Source organism: Rattus rattus, chromosome 9, assembly GCF_011064425.1.
Source record: "Rattus rattus isolate New Zealand chromosome 9, Rrattus_CSIRO_v1, whole genome shotgun sequence".
Classification (NCBI taxonomy): Eukaryota; Metazoa; Chordata; class Mammalia; order Rodentia; family Muridae; genus Rattus; species Rattus rattus.
In genome coordinates, this window is record NC_046162.1 from 38,543,045 (window position 1) to 38,563,689 (window position 20,645).

At 41.5% G+C, this 20,645-nt stretch overlaps 1 protein-coding gene across 1 annotated transcript; it reads right to left on the minus strand.

Moving 5' to 3' along the window:
* Window positions 1-19,138: 19,138 nt before the first annotated feature.
* On the minus strand, window positions 19,139-20,101 carry LOC116909347 (olfactory receptor 1361-like). The gene has a single exon (XM_032912895.1). The coding sequence runs from the start codon at window positions 20,099-20,101 to the stop codon at window positions 19,139-19,141; it is 963 nt and encodes a 320-aa protein (XP_032768786.1).
* Window positions 20,102-20,645: the final 544 nt, after the last annotated feature.

Here is a 20,645-nt window from a genome sequence, read left to right on the forward strand (position 1 = left end):
TCAGCCCAACCGTACATTTGCTCCTCGCCAGAGCACGATCTAGTTCTTCCAATATTTGTTTCCCATTTCCAATATTTGTTTCTGAATACCAGGATTCAGATAAATTTACAGGGACTCTGGTTGATGCACTATCATGACAGATTGCCCATTATACAGTACAGACACACAATTGGACAAAAGACAGTGAAAACAAGAAACATTGAACTCATTATCAGAGCTTACAACAAAGGTAACATTCACAATTATGAAAAGATTAGGTGGGGTAACCCAGGCTGCCACATTTACCTTCACCCCAGAACCCGTTCCAGTTTTATCCACAGCAAACCTAACATCATGCAAGGCAGCTGCCAATTTCCAAATACGTCTCTGAAAATGTTCAGAGCCAGCCTTCCAAATGCCCACTGTCATTTCCTTTTGTTCAATATCAAATTGATTTGTAGAGTAGTCCATGATTGAGCTGGTATAACCAGGCACATTAAAGGAAAGAGGAGAATCATTATAACAACTTCTCCATTTGATTGTGTTTTTGAAGGCAGGTTCCACAGTTTTCATGTTCTCTGTCCTGCAAGATCTAAAAGCCTGAGGCAAGGCAGCCTGTCCGGTCTGAGACATCGGCACTCCCATCTTCATGCTTGCACTACAGTCTTAGAGACATTCTTCTTCCAAGTCTGAGTGTCCACAGAAACATCCAGCACTGGTACTATTTCTAGTAAAACAAATAGGTAGGCCCTGACCTATAGCAGTGTAACTCACTCTCAGACTAAGGGAATCCTAACAGCTGAGTATTATTAGAGGTCACAAGTACTTCTGGCTTTGACCACACATAAGTATGTAGCTAAGGTGGGTCAGGCACATATGCCCAGTATAGCTTCCCTGTCATTATTGTCAGGGCACCCAGCAAAGTCACAGTCAGCATCATTCTTTGTCCCAGCATCAGTATGTCTCACCAATCTCTCTGGCAGCCACTGTGCTCCTTCAGCATCCTGCAAAAAACCACAAACATGCCCTGTTTCCCCCTATTAATACTGGATCAGGACCATGCTATATGCCAGTGAGTGGATCCTTCCATCTCACCTGGGCATAAGTATGCATAGTTGTAGGGTGCCACAGACACTCACAGCAGAGAGTCCCTTGGCATCCAAGGTTAAGTATGGGCCACATGTGGGGCAGGCTCTGAATGGGCGTTCCTTCAGTCTCTGTTCTAAACTTTGCCTCCCTATTACCTCCCAAGGGTATTCTTGTTCCCCTTTTAAAGAAGGAGTGAAGCGTCTGCATTTTGGTCATCCTTCTTGAGTTTCATGTGTTCTGTGCATCTAGGGGAATTCGAGCATTTGGACTAATAGCCACTTATCAGTGAGGGCATACCATGTGTGTTTTTCTGTGATTGGGTTACCTCACTCAGGATGATATTTTCCAGTTCCATTCATCTTCCTATGAATTTCATAAAGTCATTGTTTTTGATAGTTGAGTAGTATTCCACTGTGTAGATGTACTACATTTTCTGTATCCATTCCTCTGTTGAAGGGCATCTGGGTTCTTTCCAGCTTCTGGCTATTATAAATAAGGCTGCTATGAACATAGTGGAGCATGTGTCTTTGTTATATGTTGGGGCATCTTTTGGGTATATGCCCAAGAAAGGTATAGCTGGGTCCTCAGGTAGTTCAATGTCCAATTTTCTGAGGAACCTCCAGACTGATTTCAGAATGGTTGTACCAGTCTGCAATCCCACCAACAATGGAGGAGTGTTCCTCTTTGCATTTACCAACTTTAAACATCTTTCATTTGAAGCATTTTTATTTTCCCTGTATTTATCAATCTCAAATATTTTCCATGAACATTTTTTATTAGACCTTGACCTGCTGGATCATAAGTCATCTATGTCAGAGCTTAGAGTTGCTGCCTCTGCAGCCACCTAAAAATGGAGGGTCAGGGGTGAGCTCTGGGTGCCACTTTGGACTGCATATATATTTTTTTTTTTTGCTTTCTCTCTTCTTTGTCCCCTTGAAAGGGGGAAGGACCGATTCTCTGATTTTCATTCTCTCTCCTAGCTCTAATCAAGCTTCAAAGATTAAAAGTACAGGAACTTTTACCTAGTCCCTGCACAGCATAACAATTTTGAAGGCTTTCTCCAACTTTCTTTCAGTTTGCTAAATTTATGGTACTTTGTTCAGGAAACTAAGGACAGACCTTGTCTACAAAATGTGAAAAAAAAAAAAAACCAATGTAATTGCTTTCACCCTACTTCAGCAAAGCTTATTAAACATTTGCACAAAAAGCATATGGCCATTCCCATTTTCTTTCCTTTCTTTTCTTTTTCCTTTTTTCCTTTTTCTCTTTTTGACTTTTACTTTTTACGAGCTCCCTTACCTTTTCTGAGCTCCCTAATCCTTGTTTTCCTATATCTTTTACTCCTGAAGGTTAATCACCCCTGCCAACCCTTACTTTCACTTTTCCTGAGCTGTGTCCTTCACTGCACCTCCTATAGGCAAGCCTCATGCTGGGCGCCATTCTGATGTAGCCAGCCAGCCAGTCAACATGGAACCACGACTAGGAGAGTGAGGGTGATTATAGGAAAGGCAGAAAGCAGATGTAAGAGACAGGGATGGGAGGGCGGCAGGTCAATTCCTCGCCAGCAGCACGTGTACTGTCTCAGTGGCTTCCTAAGGCAAGCAACACAAAGCAGGGCCAACTCCAGGAAGATAAACAACGACCACCAATGCTTACATGGCAAGTTTACGTACACAGTGCCTATGTTTGACTAAGGCCGTTTCCTCCAGGCCAGTCCAGTCTCTCAAGGATGTATGCATGAGCAGAGGAACTTGGTAGGGTATGACACACATCTTAACTAAAAACAAAGGCAGCTGTCAGCAGATTCGTTTTTGATTAATAATAAAGAAGTCAGCCAAAGTTAACTCTGAAAGTGTTTCCCACACTCCCCTTGTTTTCATATGTCCAACTTTCTCTGTGTCTGGGTGGCGAATCTCCTTGTACCTGACTCCCAGAGTTCCTTTGTCAGATGTCCCACCTTCTATTCTACCTTCTTCTAAAGGCCATAGACTTTTTATTTTGATCAATCAGAAGGTGCCTTAAGCAGGCAAGGAAGGACAAAGACACATCTTCACAGAGTGTACAAAATCATCACCCCAACAGAGGAGACTTTTGTACTGGGAGTTTTTCCAGATTCCAAGCTTGGCCAGGACTATCCAACCAAGTAAGAAAGTCATGGAGTCCTTGGTTGTTGTGAGAGTTCAAGCCTTCAGAGCAATGCTGAGAAGCACGTGGATGCTTCACAAGAGAAGAGGCTGGTACTGGGGAGTAATAGATGCTCTGCATTAGCCATGATTTAAGTTAGATAATGGATTTTGAAAAAGGAGTCCTGGGCTAGGGATGTAGCTCAGTTGGTAGAGTGCTGTTTGCCTACTAAAGCCCTGGGTTTGATTCCCTAGCACTTTGCAAAGCACGAGAGGTGAAGATTAGATTAGAAATTTCTAATGTCTCAGAATATTCTGTGTGCACACATTTTTGTATTATCAACCTTACCCAGGGATGCTGAATGGAAGTTTCGTTGTTGTTTTTGTTTTTCTGAGACAGGTTTTCTCCATATAGCTCTGACTGTCCTGGAACTTGCTCTGTAGACCAGGCTGGCTTCAAACTTGCGGAGATCTGACTGTCCCCCAACTCCCCCTCTTCAAAGTGCTGGGATTAAAGCCGTGTGCTACCACTGTGTGGCTGGAAATGTTTCTTTAAGGTTTTATTTTACGTATGTGATTGTTTTGCCTGCATGTATAGCTGTGCACCATGTCCATGCCTCCCACAGAGGCCAGAACTGGAGTTACCAAAGTTGTGAGCTGCCACGTAGATGCTGCAAATTGAACCCAGGTCTTCTGGGTGAGCAGCCAATGCTCTTAAATCTTTGAGCCATCTCTCCAGCCCCAGAAAGTGTCTTTTTGACATTTCTCCAATTTCTTTACTTTAGAGAGGATATCATTTTTTCCCAGCATATTTGGAAAACACAGCTGTAGGCTTCTATTTATAGCTATGACATAAAATGAGATTGTGTTTAGCTCGCAGTGGGAAGAGACAGGATTAGAAATGAGGTCCCTTCCTTTCTCCTCAGACCCAGGATTTCATCTGCCTAGGCACATCCCATTAAAGAATTCTGTTTTCAAAGAAAAATCAAAATAGCTACCCACTTTACAGGTCTCTTTAACAAAATGTTAGCATTAAGGAGGGCAAATACATTAATGGAGAAGGAGTATTATACACAAATACACAAAAGCAAATGTGGGGAAAAAAAGGAAATTTATAAAGAAAACCATTGCAACAATAGTGTCTAAGCTTGTTCACACCTTATTTCAGTTTTCTCTTATTTTGGTTGAAAATCAGAGGTACTTGGAAGAGGGAGAAAAACATAGTCATTCAAACTGATGAATTTTAAGACATCCATACCTGATGGATACTATAGGTGTTCTGTAATGAATTGAAATTTGCATACAATTTTTAACACTAGATAATGGCAAATACAACATTTGTAAAATGTATTTTTCGTTCTGATCTACGAGTTAGTTAATGTCTGGTGGAGTGACTAACTTGCTGTACATACTGATGACAATGGCAGCTAGGTTTTTATGTAGACCTGAATATAAACTGAGTATTACTGTAACTAGTTTTACATTTATTTGCAGTTGCCATTATTAAAACAATATAAGAAGGGAGCCGGGTATGTATATACAGGATTAATGCATAGAAAATGGTAAGTAACTTGCTACAAAACAGCGGCCAGAAATGGGACTTAAAAATAATCATAGTTAAAACTTTTAATATTTCATCTTTTAAGTAAGAAGCGTTCAATTTTCTTTGTGAATGAAAGAGGGTGGAAATGTCTTTTAAATGTATAGAGATTGGATTAATTATCAAGTGGTCTTCAATGTTTGTGAGAGTTTAGAATTTTTGTGTTGTTCTTGGCTTCCTTGAATTTAGTCCTCCTAGGTAATCACTTGATTGAAATATTTGCAAGTTGCTTGAAGGATTCTTTTTCATAGTGAAGAGATCCCATATAGACTTATCTTAGGTCTCATGGGACTCAAAATTACTGTTTCCTGAGTTATCTCTAAGCAAGGACACTCTGGCCTGAAGTTGTAAGCAGAGTGTCTAGTAAAGTCACTGAGTTTTCAGTAATGACAGCTTCTTCTTTTCCCAATGCAAACCAAAACAAACAAAACACTGAAACCTGAAAAGTTACCATGTTTAAATCAAAGTTTTATCACATGAATACAAAATACAACTTAATAATCATTTAAGGATTGAAGTTATTCTTAAAATCTACTAATCAGATCAAAATAAAAGAAACTCAGTGAATTTTTTAAAAGTCTAGTAAGGGAGCTAGAGAGATGACTTAGCAGGTAAGAGCATTTGTTCCTTCAAAGGACCCAGGTTTGATCCCCAGCACCCACCCTGTCCATGCTAGAGTAGCTGTGGCCTTGTTGGAGGAAGAATGTCACTGTGGGAGTGGGCTTTGGGATATTCTATGCTCAAGTCACACCTAGTGTGGTTCAAAGTCTTCTCCTGCTGTCTGTGGATCAAGATGTAGAGCTCTCAGCTCCTCCTCTAGCACCATGCCTGCCTGCACCCTGCCATGCTTCCCGCCATGATGATGATGGACTGAACCTCTGAAACTATAATCCAGCCCCAATTAAATGTTTGCCATTATAAGAGTTGCCTTGGTCATGACGTCTCTTCGTAGAAATAAAACTGTAACTAAGACAGGATCTCTGTGTAACCCAGGCTGACCTCATGTTCTCTCCATTGCCAAGGATGACCCTGAGCTCCTTACCTTCTTGCTTCTCATCTTCTGAGTACCGAGATCACAAGGAGGCATTGCCCTGTTTGGTTTAGGTGGTGCTAGAACTTGAACCCAGGCCTTATTACATTTGAAGCAAGCACTGTGTCAACTGAGCTATATAGCCAGATTCTGAAAATAAAAAACATTGAGCTAATGAAGGGAAGAGAAAACAAATTAGAATTGCATGATTTCTTATGGAACACTATCAGAACCTCGTGTCTATTTCAGCGTTTATGATGAGGGACAGGCCTGGTGGCTCAAGCCTGTAATCACAGAACTTGAAAGTCCAAGGTAGGCAGATCTCTGAATTGGAGGCTATGTAGCCTAATCTACACAGCAGGTTTCAGACCAGCTATGTTTACATAATAACTTTGTCAAAAAGAATAAAAAAAGAAAAATAGAAACTATGGTGCACACTAAAATTATTCTCAGAAGAAAATTCATAGTTGTTCACATTACTTAATATTATAATTCATATGTATTAATTTTTCACTGATGATAATTAAGCCTCTAAAATTAAGGCTCCTTCCAGTCTTCATCTGTGCACCCCGGAGTTAACCCTGTGGCACAGCTCTCCAGATCCAAATCCCACGTGGAGAGAACTAGTTTCCCGGGAGAGCTGACACTGCTAAGTCCACAAGTGAGATGAACATTCTTTGCTCTAATAACTAGCCAAAGAGGGACCTGCCAGGAGATCACAGGGTTCAGGAACTGTGGAGCAACTGGGGACAGGTTCCCTCCAGTCTCCGTCGGCACACCCTGAACTTAACCCTGCGGCATAGCTTTCCAGACTCAAAGCCTGCATGGAAAGAGCTGGTATCTCAGGAGTGCTGACACGCCTAAGATCTCAGGCTCACAGGCCCATAGGAGGGACAGGCTCCAGTCAGAGACAGCAAGACCAACTAACACCAGAGACAACAAGTTGTTGAGTGGCAAGCACGAGAACCTAAGCAACAGAAACCAAGGCTACTTGGCATCATCAGAACCCAGTTCTCCCACCACAGAAAGTACTGGAGATCTACAACACACAGGTAAATAGGTAGAAGCCTTTAAAGAGGAAAAACAAAAATCCCTTAAAGATTTACATGAAAACAGAACCAAATAGGCAAAGGAATTGAATAAAACCATCCAGGATCTAAAAATGGAAATAGAAACAAAGAAATCACAAAGGGAGACAACCCCGGAGATAGAAAACCGAGGATAGAGACCAGGAGTTGTAGATGAAAGCATCACTAACAGAATACAAGAGATAGAAGAGAGAATCTCAGGTGCAGAAGATGCCATAGAAAACATTGATTCAACAGATGAAGAAAATGCAAAATGCAAAAAGCTCCTAACCCAAAACACTCAGGAAATCCAGGACACAATGAGAATACCAAACCTAAGGATAATGTAGAAGAAAGAGAAGATTCCCAATTCAAAAGGTCAGTAAATATCTTCAACAGGATTATAGAAGAAAACTTTCCTAACCTAAAGAGATGCAAAAAACATACAAGAAGCCTACAGAACTCCAAATAGACTGGAAGAAAAAAGAAATTCTTTCTGTCCATGATAAAACACCAAATGCACAAAGAATATCAAAAGCAGTAGGGGAAAAAGGTCAAGTAACATAAAGACAGACCTATCAGAATTACACCAGACATCTCACCAGAGATTCTAAAAGCCAGAAGATCCTGGGCAGTTGTCATGCAGACCTTAGAACACAAACGCCAGTCCAGGCTACTACACCCAGTAAAACTCTCAATTACCTTAGATGGAGAAACCTAGATATTCCATGACAAAACCAAATTTACACAATATCTTTCCACAAATTCAGCCCTACAAAGGATAATAGATGGAAAACTCCATCACAAGGAGGGAAACTACACCATGGAAAAACCAAAAAAGTAAACTTTCAACAAACCCAAAAGAAGATACCTGTACAAACATAATTCCACCTCTAAGAACAAAAATAGCAGGAAGCAACAATTACTTTTCATTAATATCTCTTAATGTCAATGGATTCAATTCCCCAATAAAAAGACATAGACTAACAAACTGGATACACAACGAGGACTCTGCATTCTGCTGCCTACAGGAAACCTCAGAGACAAAGACAGACACTACCTCAAAGTAAAAGGCTGGAAAATAATTTTCCAAGCAAAAGCTCTCAAAAAAAAAAAAACAAGCCAGAGTAGCCATTTTAATATCAAATGAAATTGACTTTCAACCAAAAGTTATCAAAAAAGATAAGGAAAAAACACTTCATACTCATCAAAGGAAAAAGAAATCTACCAAGATGTACTCTTAATTCTGAACATCTATGCTCCAAATGCAAGGGTACCTACATTCATAAAAGAAACCTTACTAAAGCTCAAAGCACATATTGCACCCCACAGAATAATAGTGGGAGACTTCAAAACACCACTTTCATCAATGGACAGATCATGGAAACAGAAACCAAACAGACACAGTAAGGATGGGAGGCACTGGTTATCAGAGGCCAGGAAAGAAACCATCCTTCATATCCCTGCCCGGAAGACCCCCAAACAAGTGTGAGGATTTTTTGGGGATTGCTGGATTTTGTAGGCTTTGGATTCCCAGGTTTACCAAGCTAGTGCCCCCCCACCCATCCTTTTATTAAGGCTAGACAGCCCTTTTTCTGAGGTGAGGGAGAACAACAGGCATTTGATGCAATTAAGAGGACCCCCTTTGGTATCACCTGCACTCGAGCTGCCTGACATCAGCAAGCCCTTTCTTTTCATTGTGTCTGAGAACTGAGGGATGGCTAAGGGGGTGATGACCCAATCACTGGGCCCATGGAATATCCCTATTGCTTACCTGTCAAAGAAACTGGACCGGGTAGTGGCTGGATGGCCTACCTGTCTGAGAATAATAGCGCCGCCGGTGGCAGGCCTGGTCTAGGATTTAGATAAGCTGACTTTAGGACAGGATTTGACTGTCACACCCCCACCCCCCATGCTCTTGAGAGCGTAGTGTGCCAGCCCCCCCTCTGTGACCCACTACCAGACTTTGTTGCTGAATTCGGATGGAGTCACTTTCAAACCCTCAAGCTGGCTACTACATTACCTGACCCCGATCCTGAGGTACCTGCCCACAACTGTTTGCAGGTCCTGGCAGGGGAACAGGGACGGTGGAAAGATCTCTCTGACCAGTCACTGCCCGATGCTGAGGTTACCTGGTTCACTGACGGCAGCAGCTTTCTCCTAGATGGGCCGTGCAAGGCCTGAGCAGCTGTAGTAGATGGGCAACAAGTGCTCTGGGCAGTATCATTGCCCCCTGGAACATCAGCCCAGAAAGCCTAACTAATTGCACTCATCAAGGCCTTAGATCTGGGAGCTGGAAAGAAAATTAACATCTACACCAATAGCAGGTATGCTTTCAACACTGCTCATGTGCATGGCACGATATACCAGCAGAGGGGTTCCCTGACATCCAACGGCAAGGAAATTAAGAACAAAGCCGAGATCAAGGTACTCTTAGAGACTCTCCTTAAACCACAAAAAGTGAACACCATCCATTGCCCAGGCCACCAAAAAGTAGAGACTTTCGTAGCTAAGGGAAACAACTTTGCAGGTAAAATGGCAAAAGAGGTTGCTTCTAATGACCTGGCCACAGTTACAGTTCAACTAATAAAGACAAAGAAAAGGGGTGGTGGTGGGGTAAATGACTGGACTAAGGGCTAGCCCCTTCTATAGTAATCCCCAGAGGATGCAGTTCAGATCTCTGGTTACCCCACTAACTATTACCTTAAAGAAGAAGGATAATGGAAGACACAAGGAAGAAAAGTTATTTTGCTTCAGGCCCAAGCAAGAGATCTGCTTCCCCAGATTCACCAATGGTCTCATCTGGGCACTGAGAAATGAGTGCAAGCAGTCAAGGGTTCCTGAGTGTTCATCATGGACCTGAGGTACCTGGCAGAAGAAGAAGTAGAAAGATGCCAGGTTTGTCAACAAGTGAATGCCTACCACACCAAGGTAGGGAAAGGAAAAAGACCTAGAGGAAGCAGGCCAGGAGTCTTTTGGGAAATAGATTTTACTGAGATCAAGCCTGGGAAATATGGTTACAAATATTTACTAGTTTTTGTAGAGAGATACCTTTTCAGGATGGGTGGAGATCTTTCCTATCAAACAGGAGACCGCCACAGTGGTGGCAAAGAAAATACTAGAAGAGATTTTTCCCAGGTTTGGAGCACCTGAGGTAATAAGATCAGGTAATGGGCTTGTCTTTATATCTCAGGTAAGTAGGGACTTGCTAAGATCTTGGGACTTAATTGGAAACTCCATTGTGCACATTGTACCCAGAGTTCAGGGCAGGTAGAAAGGATGAATAGAACTCTAAAAGAGAGCTTAACTATATTAGCCTTGGAGACTGGTGAGGACTGGATGATTCTCCTTCCCTTTGCCCTATATAAGATATATAATGGGGGAATTCTAGCCCCCATTGTGTCCAGCCTACAACAGCTATTAAGGTCAGAGTTACCCAATAGGCTCATGACTATGTTTGGCCTAAATTATGTGCCCTCTGTGAAGCAGGCCTGGTTCCAGAACTACACAGGTAAAAAGAGACTGGGTCTATATGAAGAGATCTCACCAAGGTGTGACTAAACCGAGGTAAAAAGGACATTTCATCATCCTGTTGACTATGATCACCACCTGGGTGCATTACAACCACACCAGACCTGCTTCTCCACTAAAGAAGACTACCTGGCCCCAGCTGTACCAAAATAGAGGGTTCAAAAAGACATCAACCCCCTCAAGTTAAAGTTGTCTCAGTCTCAGTCCTGAGTCTATTGTCCCTGCTAACTCTATGTCCATATGTACTGTGTGTCTTAATCCCCCCTGTTATGAAGGTACCCCAGCTGGACCCTTGATAATTTTACCTTTATTTCTGACTTTTGGCCCCTGCATTTTAAATTGCTTAGTAGATTTTACAAGAGAATATAGTCAGTCCAGTAAATGATCTTAAGACAATGCTATATGCAGCTGGGAGCAGGGAAGCAAGAGTATGAGCTAGAGGACTATAAGCTCCAAGATTGAAGCTATGCTAAAAGAAAAAAGGGGAATGAAAGAGCCAGAGTTGGGGTCAATCTAAGGCCAGTGGGAAAAATCCCATCACAAACCTCCGAGCACAAGGTCCCCTCCCTTCCAGGAAGAAAAAGAAGCTGGTTTAGTTCCTGGAACAGCTGCAAGTCAAACTATCACACAAAGCTACTTGTGACTCCCAACCGACCCCCAAACCCTTGGAAAAGTTCTGAATGGTACACTGAGTTGATTTGAAAGTTGTTTTGACCCACCAAATGTGCATAGTACCCTGCCTAATTACCATTGTGTAAATTCTGACCCAATTGTTTGCAAGGAATATAATCCCCTGTTAAAATCTGCTCGGGGATGTCTCTCCTTTGAAATGATATGACCCCAACATGTTGGAATGATTAAACTCCTCTTGCATTTGCATCAATCACTGCCTCTGTGAGTCTCGTTTCAGGAGGTCCTGGTAGAGGTCTAATTCGAACCTCACAATGTTTAAATCAAAGATTTATCCCATGAACACAAAATACAACTTATAGTCATTTAAGGACAGAAGTTACACTTAAAGTCTAATAATTGGATAAAAAAAACCTCAGTGATTTTTTAAAAAAAAAGTCTAAAAAAAAAAAAGTCTGGTAAGAGAGCTAGAGAGATGTCTCAGCAGGTAAAAGCATTTGTTTGTTTCAGAAGACCCAGGTTTGATCTCCAGCACTCACATGGTAGCTCACAACCATTCATAACTCCAGGTCTAAGGGATCTGATACACATGAAACATAAAAATGCATGTGATCAAAATACACATACATATTGTCTTAGTCTCTATTCTATTGTGGTGAAGAGACAACATGACTAACAAAATTCTCATTTAAAAGAGCATTTAATTGGGGGGTGGGATTGCTTACAGTTTCAGAGGTTTCATCCACTATCATGGTGGGAAGCATGATGACATGCCGGCAGGTGCTGAAGCAATATCTGAGAACTGTATCTTCATCCAGTTAGGCAGATGGGCAGAGAGAGTCTGGACCTGGTGTGGGCTTTTGAAATCCAATCTCACTTCCAGTGACACACTCCCTCCAACAAGGCTACATATGCTCCAATAGGGCATACCTCCTAATGATTATAATCCTTTCAAATAGGGTCACTCACTGATGACTAAGCAGTCAAATATCTGAGCCTATGAGAGCTCTTCTTATTCTAACCACCACATACAAAAATAAAATATATTTTAAAAACACTTCTACGAATATATTATAATAAAAATTATGATTATTTTCACGGTTACTGAAAGGATAAAATTCAAATAGTTTATTCGTAAGCATATCCAATCCAATCCAATTCATACAACACAACACAATACAACACAACACAATACAATACAATACAATCCATAAGAATATCCAATACAAGTTTTTCAATCCCTTCAATCAATGTTGAAGTGCATAAAAGCACTTCAACATTGATTGAAGGGATTGAATCAACAAGTACCTTATCATTGAACTATAGTTTCTGATTTAAAAAAATGTTTTTTATGTGTATGTGATCAACAAGTACTTTATTACTGAACTATAGTTTCTGATTTAAAAAAATGTTTTCCCTTTAAAAGTTTCATGTATCTTAGGCTGACCTGGAACTTCTGGTCCTCCTGCCTTTATCTCCTGAATGCTAGGAATGTGCCTCCACACCCAGTTTATGTGGTACTGGAGATTAAACCCAGGAGTTTGTTCATGCTGGATGGGCATTCTACCAATGGGCCTTAGTCATCAGTTCTTAAAATGTCTTCTTAATGGAAGACATTCGCACTAAAATTGAGGTCCCAATGAAGAGATGCCACCAGCAATGCTACTATTTAGCATTTTGTCACAGATTCTAACTTGTGCAGGTAAATGAATAAGAAATCAGATACATTGGGGTTTGAGAGAAAAACTCTATGTATCATTTAAATGTGTAGCTGGGAAACCCTACAGCATGTCTGAAAAGACAGAGCATTCAGTAAGTTAATGGAGTATAAAATTGACAAACAGAAAGTAATTTTCATATATGCAAAAAGATTTAACACGTAAAAAGGACAGTGAAAACCCCACTAAAATGGTAACATTAAACTAAAAGTTACTATTTTATTAAATGCCTAAGAATAAGCTTCTTGCATGTAAAAAATTTTAAAGATTAAAAAAGTTGTTTTGAATGAACGGAAGGAAACTTTGTTTTATGAAGCTTTAACATTGTAAGAAAGTTATTTCTCCCTGAATTGAGTACCTTCCTATACAACCCCTAAACGCTGGGATTGTAGCCATGAACCACCATGCCAGGTTGAGTCAGCCAGGGCAGTGAACCCAGCACACTGTGAATGCCAACAGGCACCCTATCAACAGCTGTTTCCTCAGTTTCCTTAATATTCAAGAGTTGGTGTTAAAGAAAAAAAAAAACTGCTGGTAATTTATTAAAGTTGAAAACAAAACCGAAACCTAACATTTATTAAACCTATTAAAAATGTCTTATACAGTAGTAAGATAAGAAAACAGAATTAAGAGAAATAAATATTAGAAAAGAAGGGAAACAGTGTCATTTAAGTCTTTAAAAAAGGAGTAGATCCACTAATATATTTTTGGGATGCGGACGATGATAGGTTTTTGTTTTAGAGACAAACTCTTATTGTGGCGCCCTGGCTGAACTGGAGCTGGCTGTGTAGACCAGGCTGGCCATAAATTTAGAGATCTGCTTTGCCTTCAAGTGCCAGGGTTAAAATGTGGGACACTATGCCCAGGTCCACTTTATTTTTAGAAGTCTTATTAGTCACTAAAGCTAGTGCTGTTTGTGTTTGACTGGCTGTCCACTGAGCATACTGTCTGCATCTGACCTCTGTGTTTACAGGTGCATACCACCATGCTTAGCTTTACACAGGCTCTGACGTTTAAACTCAGGCCCTCATGCTCACCTTGCATGCTACCCACTGAACCACCTCCTTAGACTAGGATTCCATAGTGAAGTATAAGCTGAATACAGAAAAGTCTATGTGTTATAAAAGCTAAAGTTTTCATATAACTTAGTTAACTACCATTCAAAATTTCTGTACTGAGTACCTCTGGAATTGTCCAGGGTCACAACCTGGTCATCACTCATGCTGAAGAAAAGCACTGTTGAATTTTAGTACAATAATTTTATTGTATCTGTGATAGAAATCTCTTTAGTTGGCCAAAGATGTGCATGAACGTGCCATGCCTTCTTGAATGTTGATTATTTGGATTGTTTTAAGCTTTTCTTTGCTGTAGTTGTGCAGTGTGTAGTGTCTGGAAGCAGTCCCTCTTACAAGTGCCTTCTCACTAGACGCCCAAAGACTATGAACAACATCCTTTGACTCCTAGTACTTAGGTAGTGCTCCACAGAGAAAATCTCTAAAAACTTAATTGTGCCTATTACAGAACATGAAATTGTTTAGAATTCATTTTTTAAACGAAAAGGCTTGTGTCCAACAGGGGTGGAAAGACTTATTAGTCATTATCCCACATTCAATAAGAATTGAAATGGAGTTATTGTCTACTAGTCCTGAGATTTCTGACTTTAAAATCATGTTTGTTTATTGCACTGTTGTTTTTGTAGCCCTGGCTGACCTGGAACTTGCTAGGTAGAGCAGCCTGCCTATAAAATTGAGACCCAGCTTATCAAGGATACTGTTCCATAAGAAACCTAATGCTCCATGTCCAATGCTGTCATAAGTCTCAACAGTGTAACATTCTCTATCTCAGCAGTCATTGAGAGTAATCTTAGGGGTGAAGATCTTCAGAAACAAGACTGCAGAGATAAGTCTTCAGATACTGATGCAATGGGCTGTTTCTGGATTTCTCAGCAACCACAAGCTTGCCAAAAAGGAAGAATAAACTCACAGAAGAGAAAGCGAGAAGTCTTCTAGTTACAACAGAAAATATTGCTCCAGTAAACAATCTCTTGAAACATGTGGCCACTAATATAGCCATATTTACTCAACATGAGAAAACAAAGAGATTGTACACAAGGCCCAAGTGGAAAGTAGGATCACGAAAGTCTTAATTTATTTCCCACCAGAGGAGTCATACTGGTGAAAAACCTAAGACTAGGCAACAGTGAGAGAGGATTCAATCATAAAAGAAACCTAAATAAGTACACATGTTAGATATTCACACTACTCAAGTGGCAGTAAAGGCTTTCCCTGCTATGGATACCCTTTATAAATGCTCTAGATCCTCAAGTCAGGAAAATGGCCCAGGCACCTGCCTGAGGAGCTCTAGTAGCCAGGACTCTCCCCAGACCTCACTAACCTATATTTCTAGCCTCTGGAACTATCATAAAGGTCACCTTCAGTCACTCAACAGGACACTCCTGTAGGTTGATACTTATATGCTGGTGAGTGCTGGCAGAAATTAGGTCAAGGCCATGATTGGATAGTAACAATGTTAAGGTGGGGGACAAAGTTTTAGTAAGGTGAGAGAGAAGGGAAAGTGAGAAAATCAAGATGGAGATAGAGAAGGACGACCCAATCCGGGTGGTCTTAAATGACCCTAGGTAGTTATGTGTATTTCTTAAGGGATGGATTTCTATAGGTCAATTTATCTTATCTAGGTGAACAGTTTAAATCCTTATCAATTGGTTGTGAGTTTATTGTGTGGATGTATTGTGGATTGAGAATTTAACAAATAAATCTGATTGATAAATTATAGTTTATTGAATCCTGATTTCACTGGGTAGTTGGGAGTTTATACTTTAACTACCAGGGGTGGTTGTTGGGAGTGTGGGCAAAGTCCCTGGCAGGAAGCTGCAATAGACCTGCCCATGCTGGACTTGTAGAGCCCTGATTTTACCAGGTAGCTGAAACCAGAGAGTTCACAGCTACTAGTGAGCCACTGGGGAGATACTAGCCAGAGATAAATTATGGGTAGCTCCATATGGCTGTCCAGTACAGGAACTAACTCTAGGGTCCAGCAAGGTGCCATGCTCACAGACTGCCAGGGTCTGAGAGTACTTGGGGGCAGTGTGGAGCCACTGAGATAAAAGTACCCTGAGTGCCTTGCGGTCCTACAATGCCGGTGCTACCGGGGGATAAAAAGTTACCCAATTTTTAATATTTACTGCACATCCTCCCCTGATTATGCTAATTTAGGTGAAAAGTCTGAAAGAAAGCCACCAATCCCTGAACTGGAAAATCCACCAATCCGCGAGCTTCCACCACCTCAGGACCACCAATACACATGCTGGAAATCTCCACCCTAGAAAGCTCCACCTTACAAAATCCCCCATATAAGGACGGCACTTTGTAAGATTCCTGGCTATCTGCGTCCTAATGGGAGAATAGGTAGTCACTCCTGGATTTGTCCTTCTTCTCCCAGGACCCTCCAATAAATCTCTTTAATGAGATTTGCTGTCTGGTGAGACTCTCCCATTGGTAGAAGAGAAAAAGCAAAGAAGAGAAGACAGGACAAAGTGAAGAGAAGGAGCAGGGCTGGGTCTCTTCAGCTCCTTAGGTCAGCTGAGGATCCACTCCCTTGGAGCTTGAACGTTTCTGCTGAGGAGGCTTCCTCTCAGAATTATGTGGTTCCTGGACTCCAATGTCTCAGGATGCTTTTCCATTGGGACTCTGTCCCACCTCAGAACTATGTGAGGGTGGCTCCTGGGCTCCCATGTCTTAGGATGCTCTTCCACTGGGACACTGTCCCAACTCAACTGTGTGTTCCCTGGGCAACCAAGTACCAGAACACGTTTTCGTCTGAGCTGAAAGACCAACAAATAAGTCTATACAGGGAGCAACCTTATTCCAGTTCTCAGAGTGGGGAAAAAACTAAATCAGAATTTTCATCGGAGTAGCCATGAAGGAATCCAAGTGAGGGTAAAAAAATATAAATGTCTAGAATGTGGAAAAACCTTCCCCCCAAATGAAGAAATTGTGCTTCATCTGCAGAGTCCATGAGACTGAGAGGCCATACAGTTGTGGGAGGAATAAAACAAAGAAACAAAGAAACATGGGAGAAGATTTGATCACATGAGAGAATTCACTCAGTTAATAAGATCCAGGAGCAGGTATGGGACCAGGAAATGGCCCATCTCAGCCTGAAAAATTTTGTAAAAAACTCAAATGTTTTGAGATTAAAGAACACTTTGAAATAAATGGACTAAAGTAGCATAGTTTGCTGAAATGTATTAGATATTGAAAAACATGCAAGTAAAATTTAGCTTACTAAAAATTTCCAGATAAACCAAGAGAGGTGAGCAGGAACTCTGTGTCTTCTAGCGCATGTATAAGCAAAGAGATCTGTAAGTAAGGGATTTATCTATCCGTTTCTGCAGCAAAGTGCCTGAGAAAATTCAGAGACTCTGTGTCTGACATCCCAGTCCACATTTGCTTGGCCTTGTTGCTTTGGATTTATGCAGCTCCACATTTCAAGGTGGACTTGTGTGTTGGAGAGGTCTGTTCATCTCATGGCATCCTGAAAGCAAAGAAGAGCACAGGAGAGGATTTGGGAGTCCAAAATCTCCTTCAGGATCTGCTTATGACCTGACATCTTTGCAGTCAGTCTTACCCACCACTTCCCAATAGCAACCAGATTTGTAACACATGAACCTGAGACCAGGTATCAGAAATCCCTGAGTAAGCATTACTACTAATCCCCTTGACATTAAAGAATGATAACAAGAGCTGGAGAGATGGCTCAGTGGTTAAGAGGCTGGCTGTCATTCCAGAGGAACTGGTTTGGTTCCCGGCATTCATGTAGCAGCCAATGTCTGTAACTCCAGTGCCGGAAGATGCAATACTGATCTCTGGTCTTCCCAGGAACTGCACATATACAGTACACAGTCAAACATCAGGCAAAGCATCCTTACACATAAATAAGGATCTCAAAAAAAAAAAAAGAATGATAAAGGAATACTATGAAGAAATCTTCTCACAAATTTAAAAACCTAGGTGAAACAGAATAGTTCTTTTAAAAAATTATTTATTTTCATTTAATGTGTACTGGAGTTTGTCCTACATGTATGCTTGTGTGATGGAATAGGATCCACAGGACTTGTGGTACTGACACTTACAAGCTGCCATATTGCTGCTGGGAATTAAACCTGGGTCCTTTGGGAGAACAGCCAATGCTCTTAAACACTGAGCCATCTCTCCAGCCCCTAGAGCAGTTCTTTTAAAGACACAATCTGTGTTGAGCCTTACCGAGGAAGAAATGGTCTGAACTGATGTACTCACCTTGGCAGCTTGGGGCTTCTTTTCAGATGGGCTCATTGCAAGGACTGTGTTGTAAGAAGGGAAGCTTGGCACAGGCATGCAGGAGCTGGGGGGGCACGTGTTGAAAGTTTTTCTGATGAACACAGAGAGTTTCATAGAACAGTCATAGCAAGAAAAGTCTCTAGAATTGTGACATCACAGACACAAAGGGCCATTAAGGAATGACCTCAGATTACATAAACAAAAGTATTGTCCTAACCACAAAATGACTGACATTGCACGATGACACAAATGACCAGTCAGAGCTCAAGTTTATCTGTTCCTTTCTTCCAGCTGGATACATTAAAAGAGCCAATCACCAGCATCCTGATGGCAGCATCCCATCGGAAGCAGCAGTCAAACCCCAATTCCTTTCCAACATTACCCCAAAACCCTCAGAGCTTATCATAATGTCCTTTAGCAGGTTCCAACTGAAACACCCCACTGGTCCCCAAACATGCCTATTCTTCCCTTTTGTAATCAGAAGTAAGAGTAGCTGTGTTTGTGGTGTCTTCTGTTGGGATGGCATTCACGATTGAAATAAAGCGATTTGCTTGAAACGTTTTCTGAGCAGGAGAGAGAGCTCAGCAGTCACTTGCTGTTCTGCCAGAGGAACCAGATTTGGTTTCCAGGACCCACATTGTGTGATTGACAAAGATCTGTAACTCAACTCTAGAGAATCCTCTTCCATTCTTCTTGGACACCTATATACAGGTGGACACACACACACACACACACACACACACACACACACACACACACATTTTATACACACATGTGGTACACACACAAATTCTTAATCTTTCAAAGAGAGTTAATTTTTATATTTATTTTGGCATGACTAGGGAATTAAATCCGAACTTTGTATGGACTCAGGAAGTGCTCTACAACTGAGCTGTATACCGAATGTCTAATCACCTCTCACCTCTTGTCTACAACATGGATTTTATTCTCCCAAGAGATATAGCAGACACTTTCCTAACAAAAAAATTCTAAGTTTCACACAGTAGATTACTAAAATGGTTTTCTGGAAATTAATTATGTATGTGATTTTCTTAGCCTTATTGGTAGATGTAGATTCAAGGTAAACACTTTCCTTAAAGCCCCTTTCATGTCTCTGTTCCTCAGGCTGTAGATAAAAGGGTTCAGCATGGGGGTCACAACTGTGTACATCATGGCAGTTGCCATGTCTTTCCCAGCAAAGTGGGAGGATGAGGGGTTGAAATACAGGGATATGATGGTGCCATAGAAGAGGCAGACCACAGCCAGGTGTGAGACACAGGTGGAGAAGGCTTTCCATCCTCCCCTAGGGGATGAGACTCTCAGGACAGCACAGGTGATGTGGATGTAGGAGATCAAAATGCAGAAAAATGGGGTGACTACTATCATAGTTCCCTCTGTAAGAATCATCAGGTCATTGAGATGTGTGTCTGAGCAGGAGAGTTTCAGGAGGGGAGTTGCATCACAGAAGAAGTGGGGGATGATGTTGTCCCCACAAAAGGAGAGTTGAGCCATCAGCAGTGTGTGCAACAGAGCATTCAGGTTTGTTAACACCCAGGACCCCACAATAAGAAGGACACAGAGCTTATTGGTCATCTTTGTTGTGTAGTGTAAAGGGTGGCATATGGCCACAAATCGGTCATAGGACATCACAGCCAGCAGGAAATTGTCCATATCAGCAAACACACAGAGAAAATACAACTGTGTGAGACACCCAGAGAAGGAAATAGTTTGACTCCTGAGCATGTGATTGGCCAATACTTTGGGGACAGTGGTGGAGGAGAAGCAGACATCCGTAAAGGACAGGATCATGATGAAGAAGTACATGGGGGTGTGCAGGCGGGAGTCTGTGCTGATGGCCAGGATGATGAGCAGGTTTCCTAGGACAGTGGCCAGGTACATAGTGAGGAAGAGCAGGAAGAGGAGCTGCTGCTGCTGGGGCTGCCTGGAGAGTCCCAGGAGGAGGAACTCGGTGACACTGGACTGGTTGGTGCTGCTCATGAGTCTGAGTCCAACTACATAAAGGAGAAGCAGAGGTCAGAAGGCCATCTTCAGGTTTGGATGTTACAACCAGGTTCACATTAATCCTTCATAAGAGTTTCTAAATTAAGATCCATTCCTATTTTCTACACAATCAATTTACAAATCCCAGTTTTAGGTCATGTTGGTTCCCCAGAGTGAACCATTTAGTCTTATTGGAAATAACATACAAACATTCATGCACATACACCACTCTTACCAGTATCTGGTAACATTTTGTGTCTTCCTCCCACTCCTTAGAAGCTCAAACGAAAAGAGAAGCATCCAGTTAATGTATTGATCTCAAGCTCCTACTGGTGGAAAAGAGTGAACAGAACTTGTTGCAGAAAGAACATTGGCCTCTCTACTACTGTGAAAATACTTGGACGGACCAGTTCCAATTTTTTCCTTAGAGTTTCTGGGCAGTAGTGTTCTTTATTCTAAATATTTGAAAGTCTTGGAAATATAGAAAGTTTTTGAGAAGGTGACGAGTGGATGATCACCTTCCCACTTCTGTGTCAGAAGG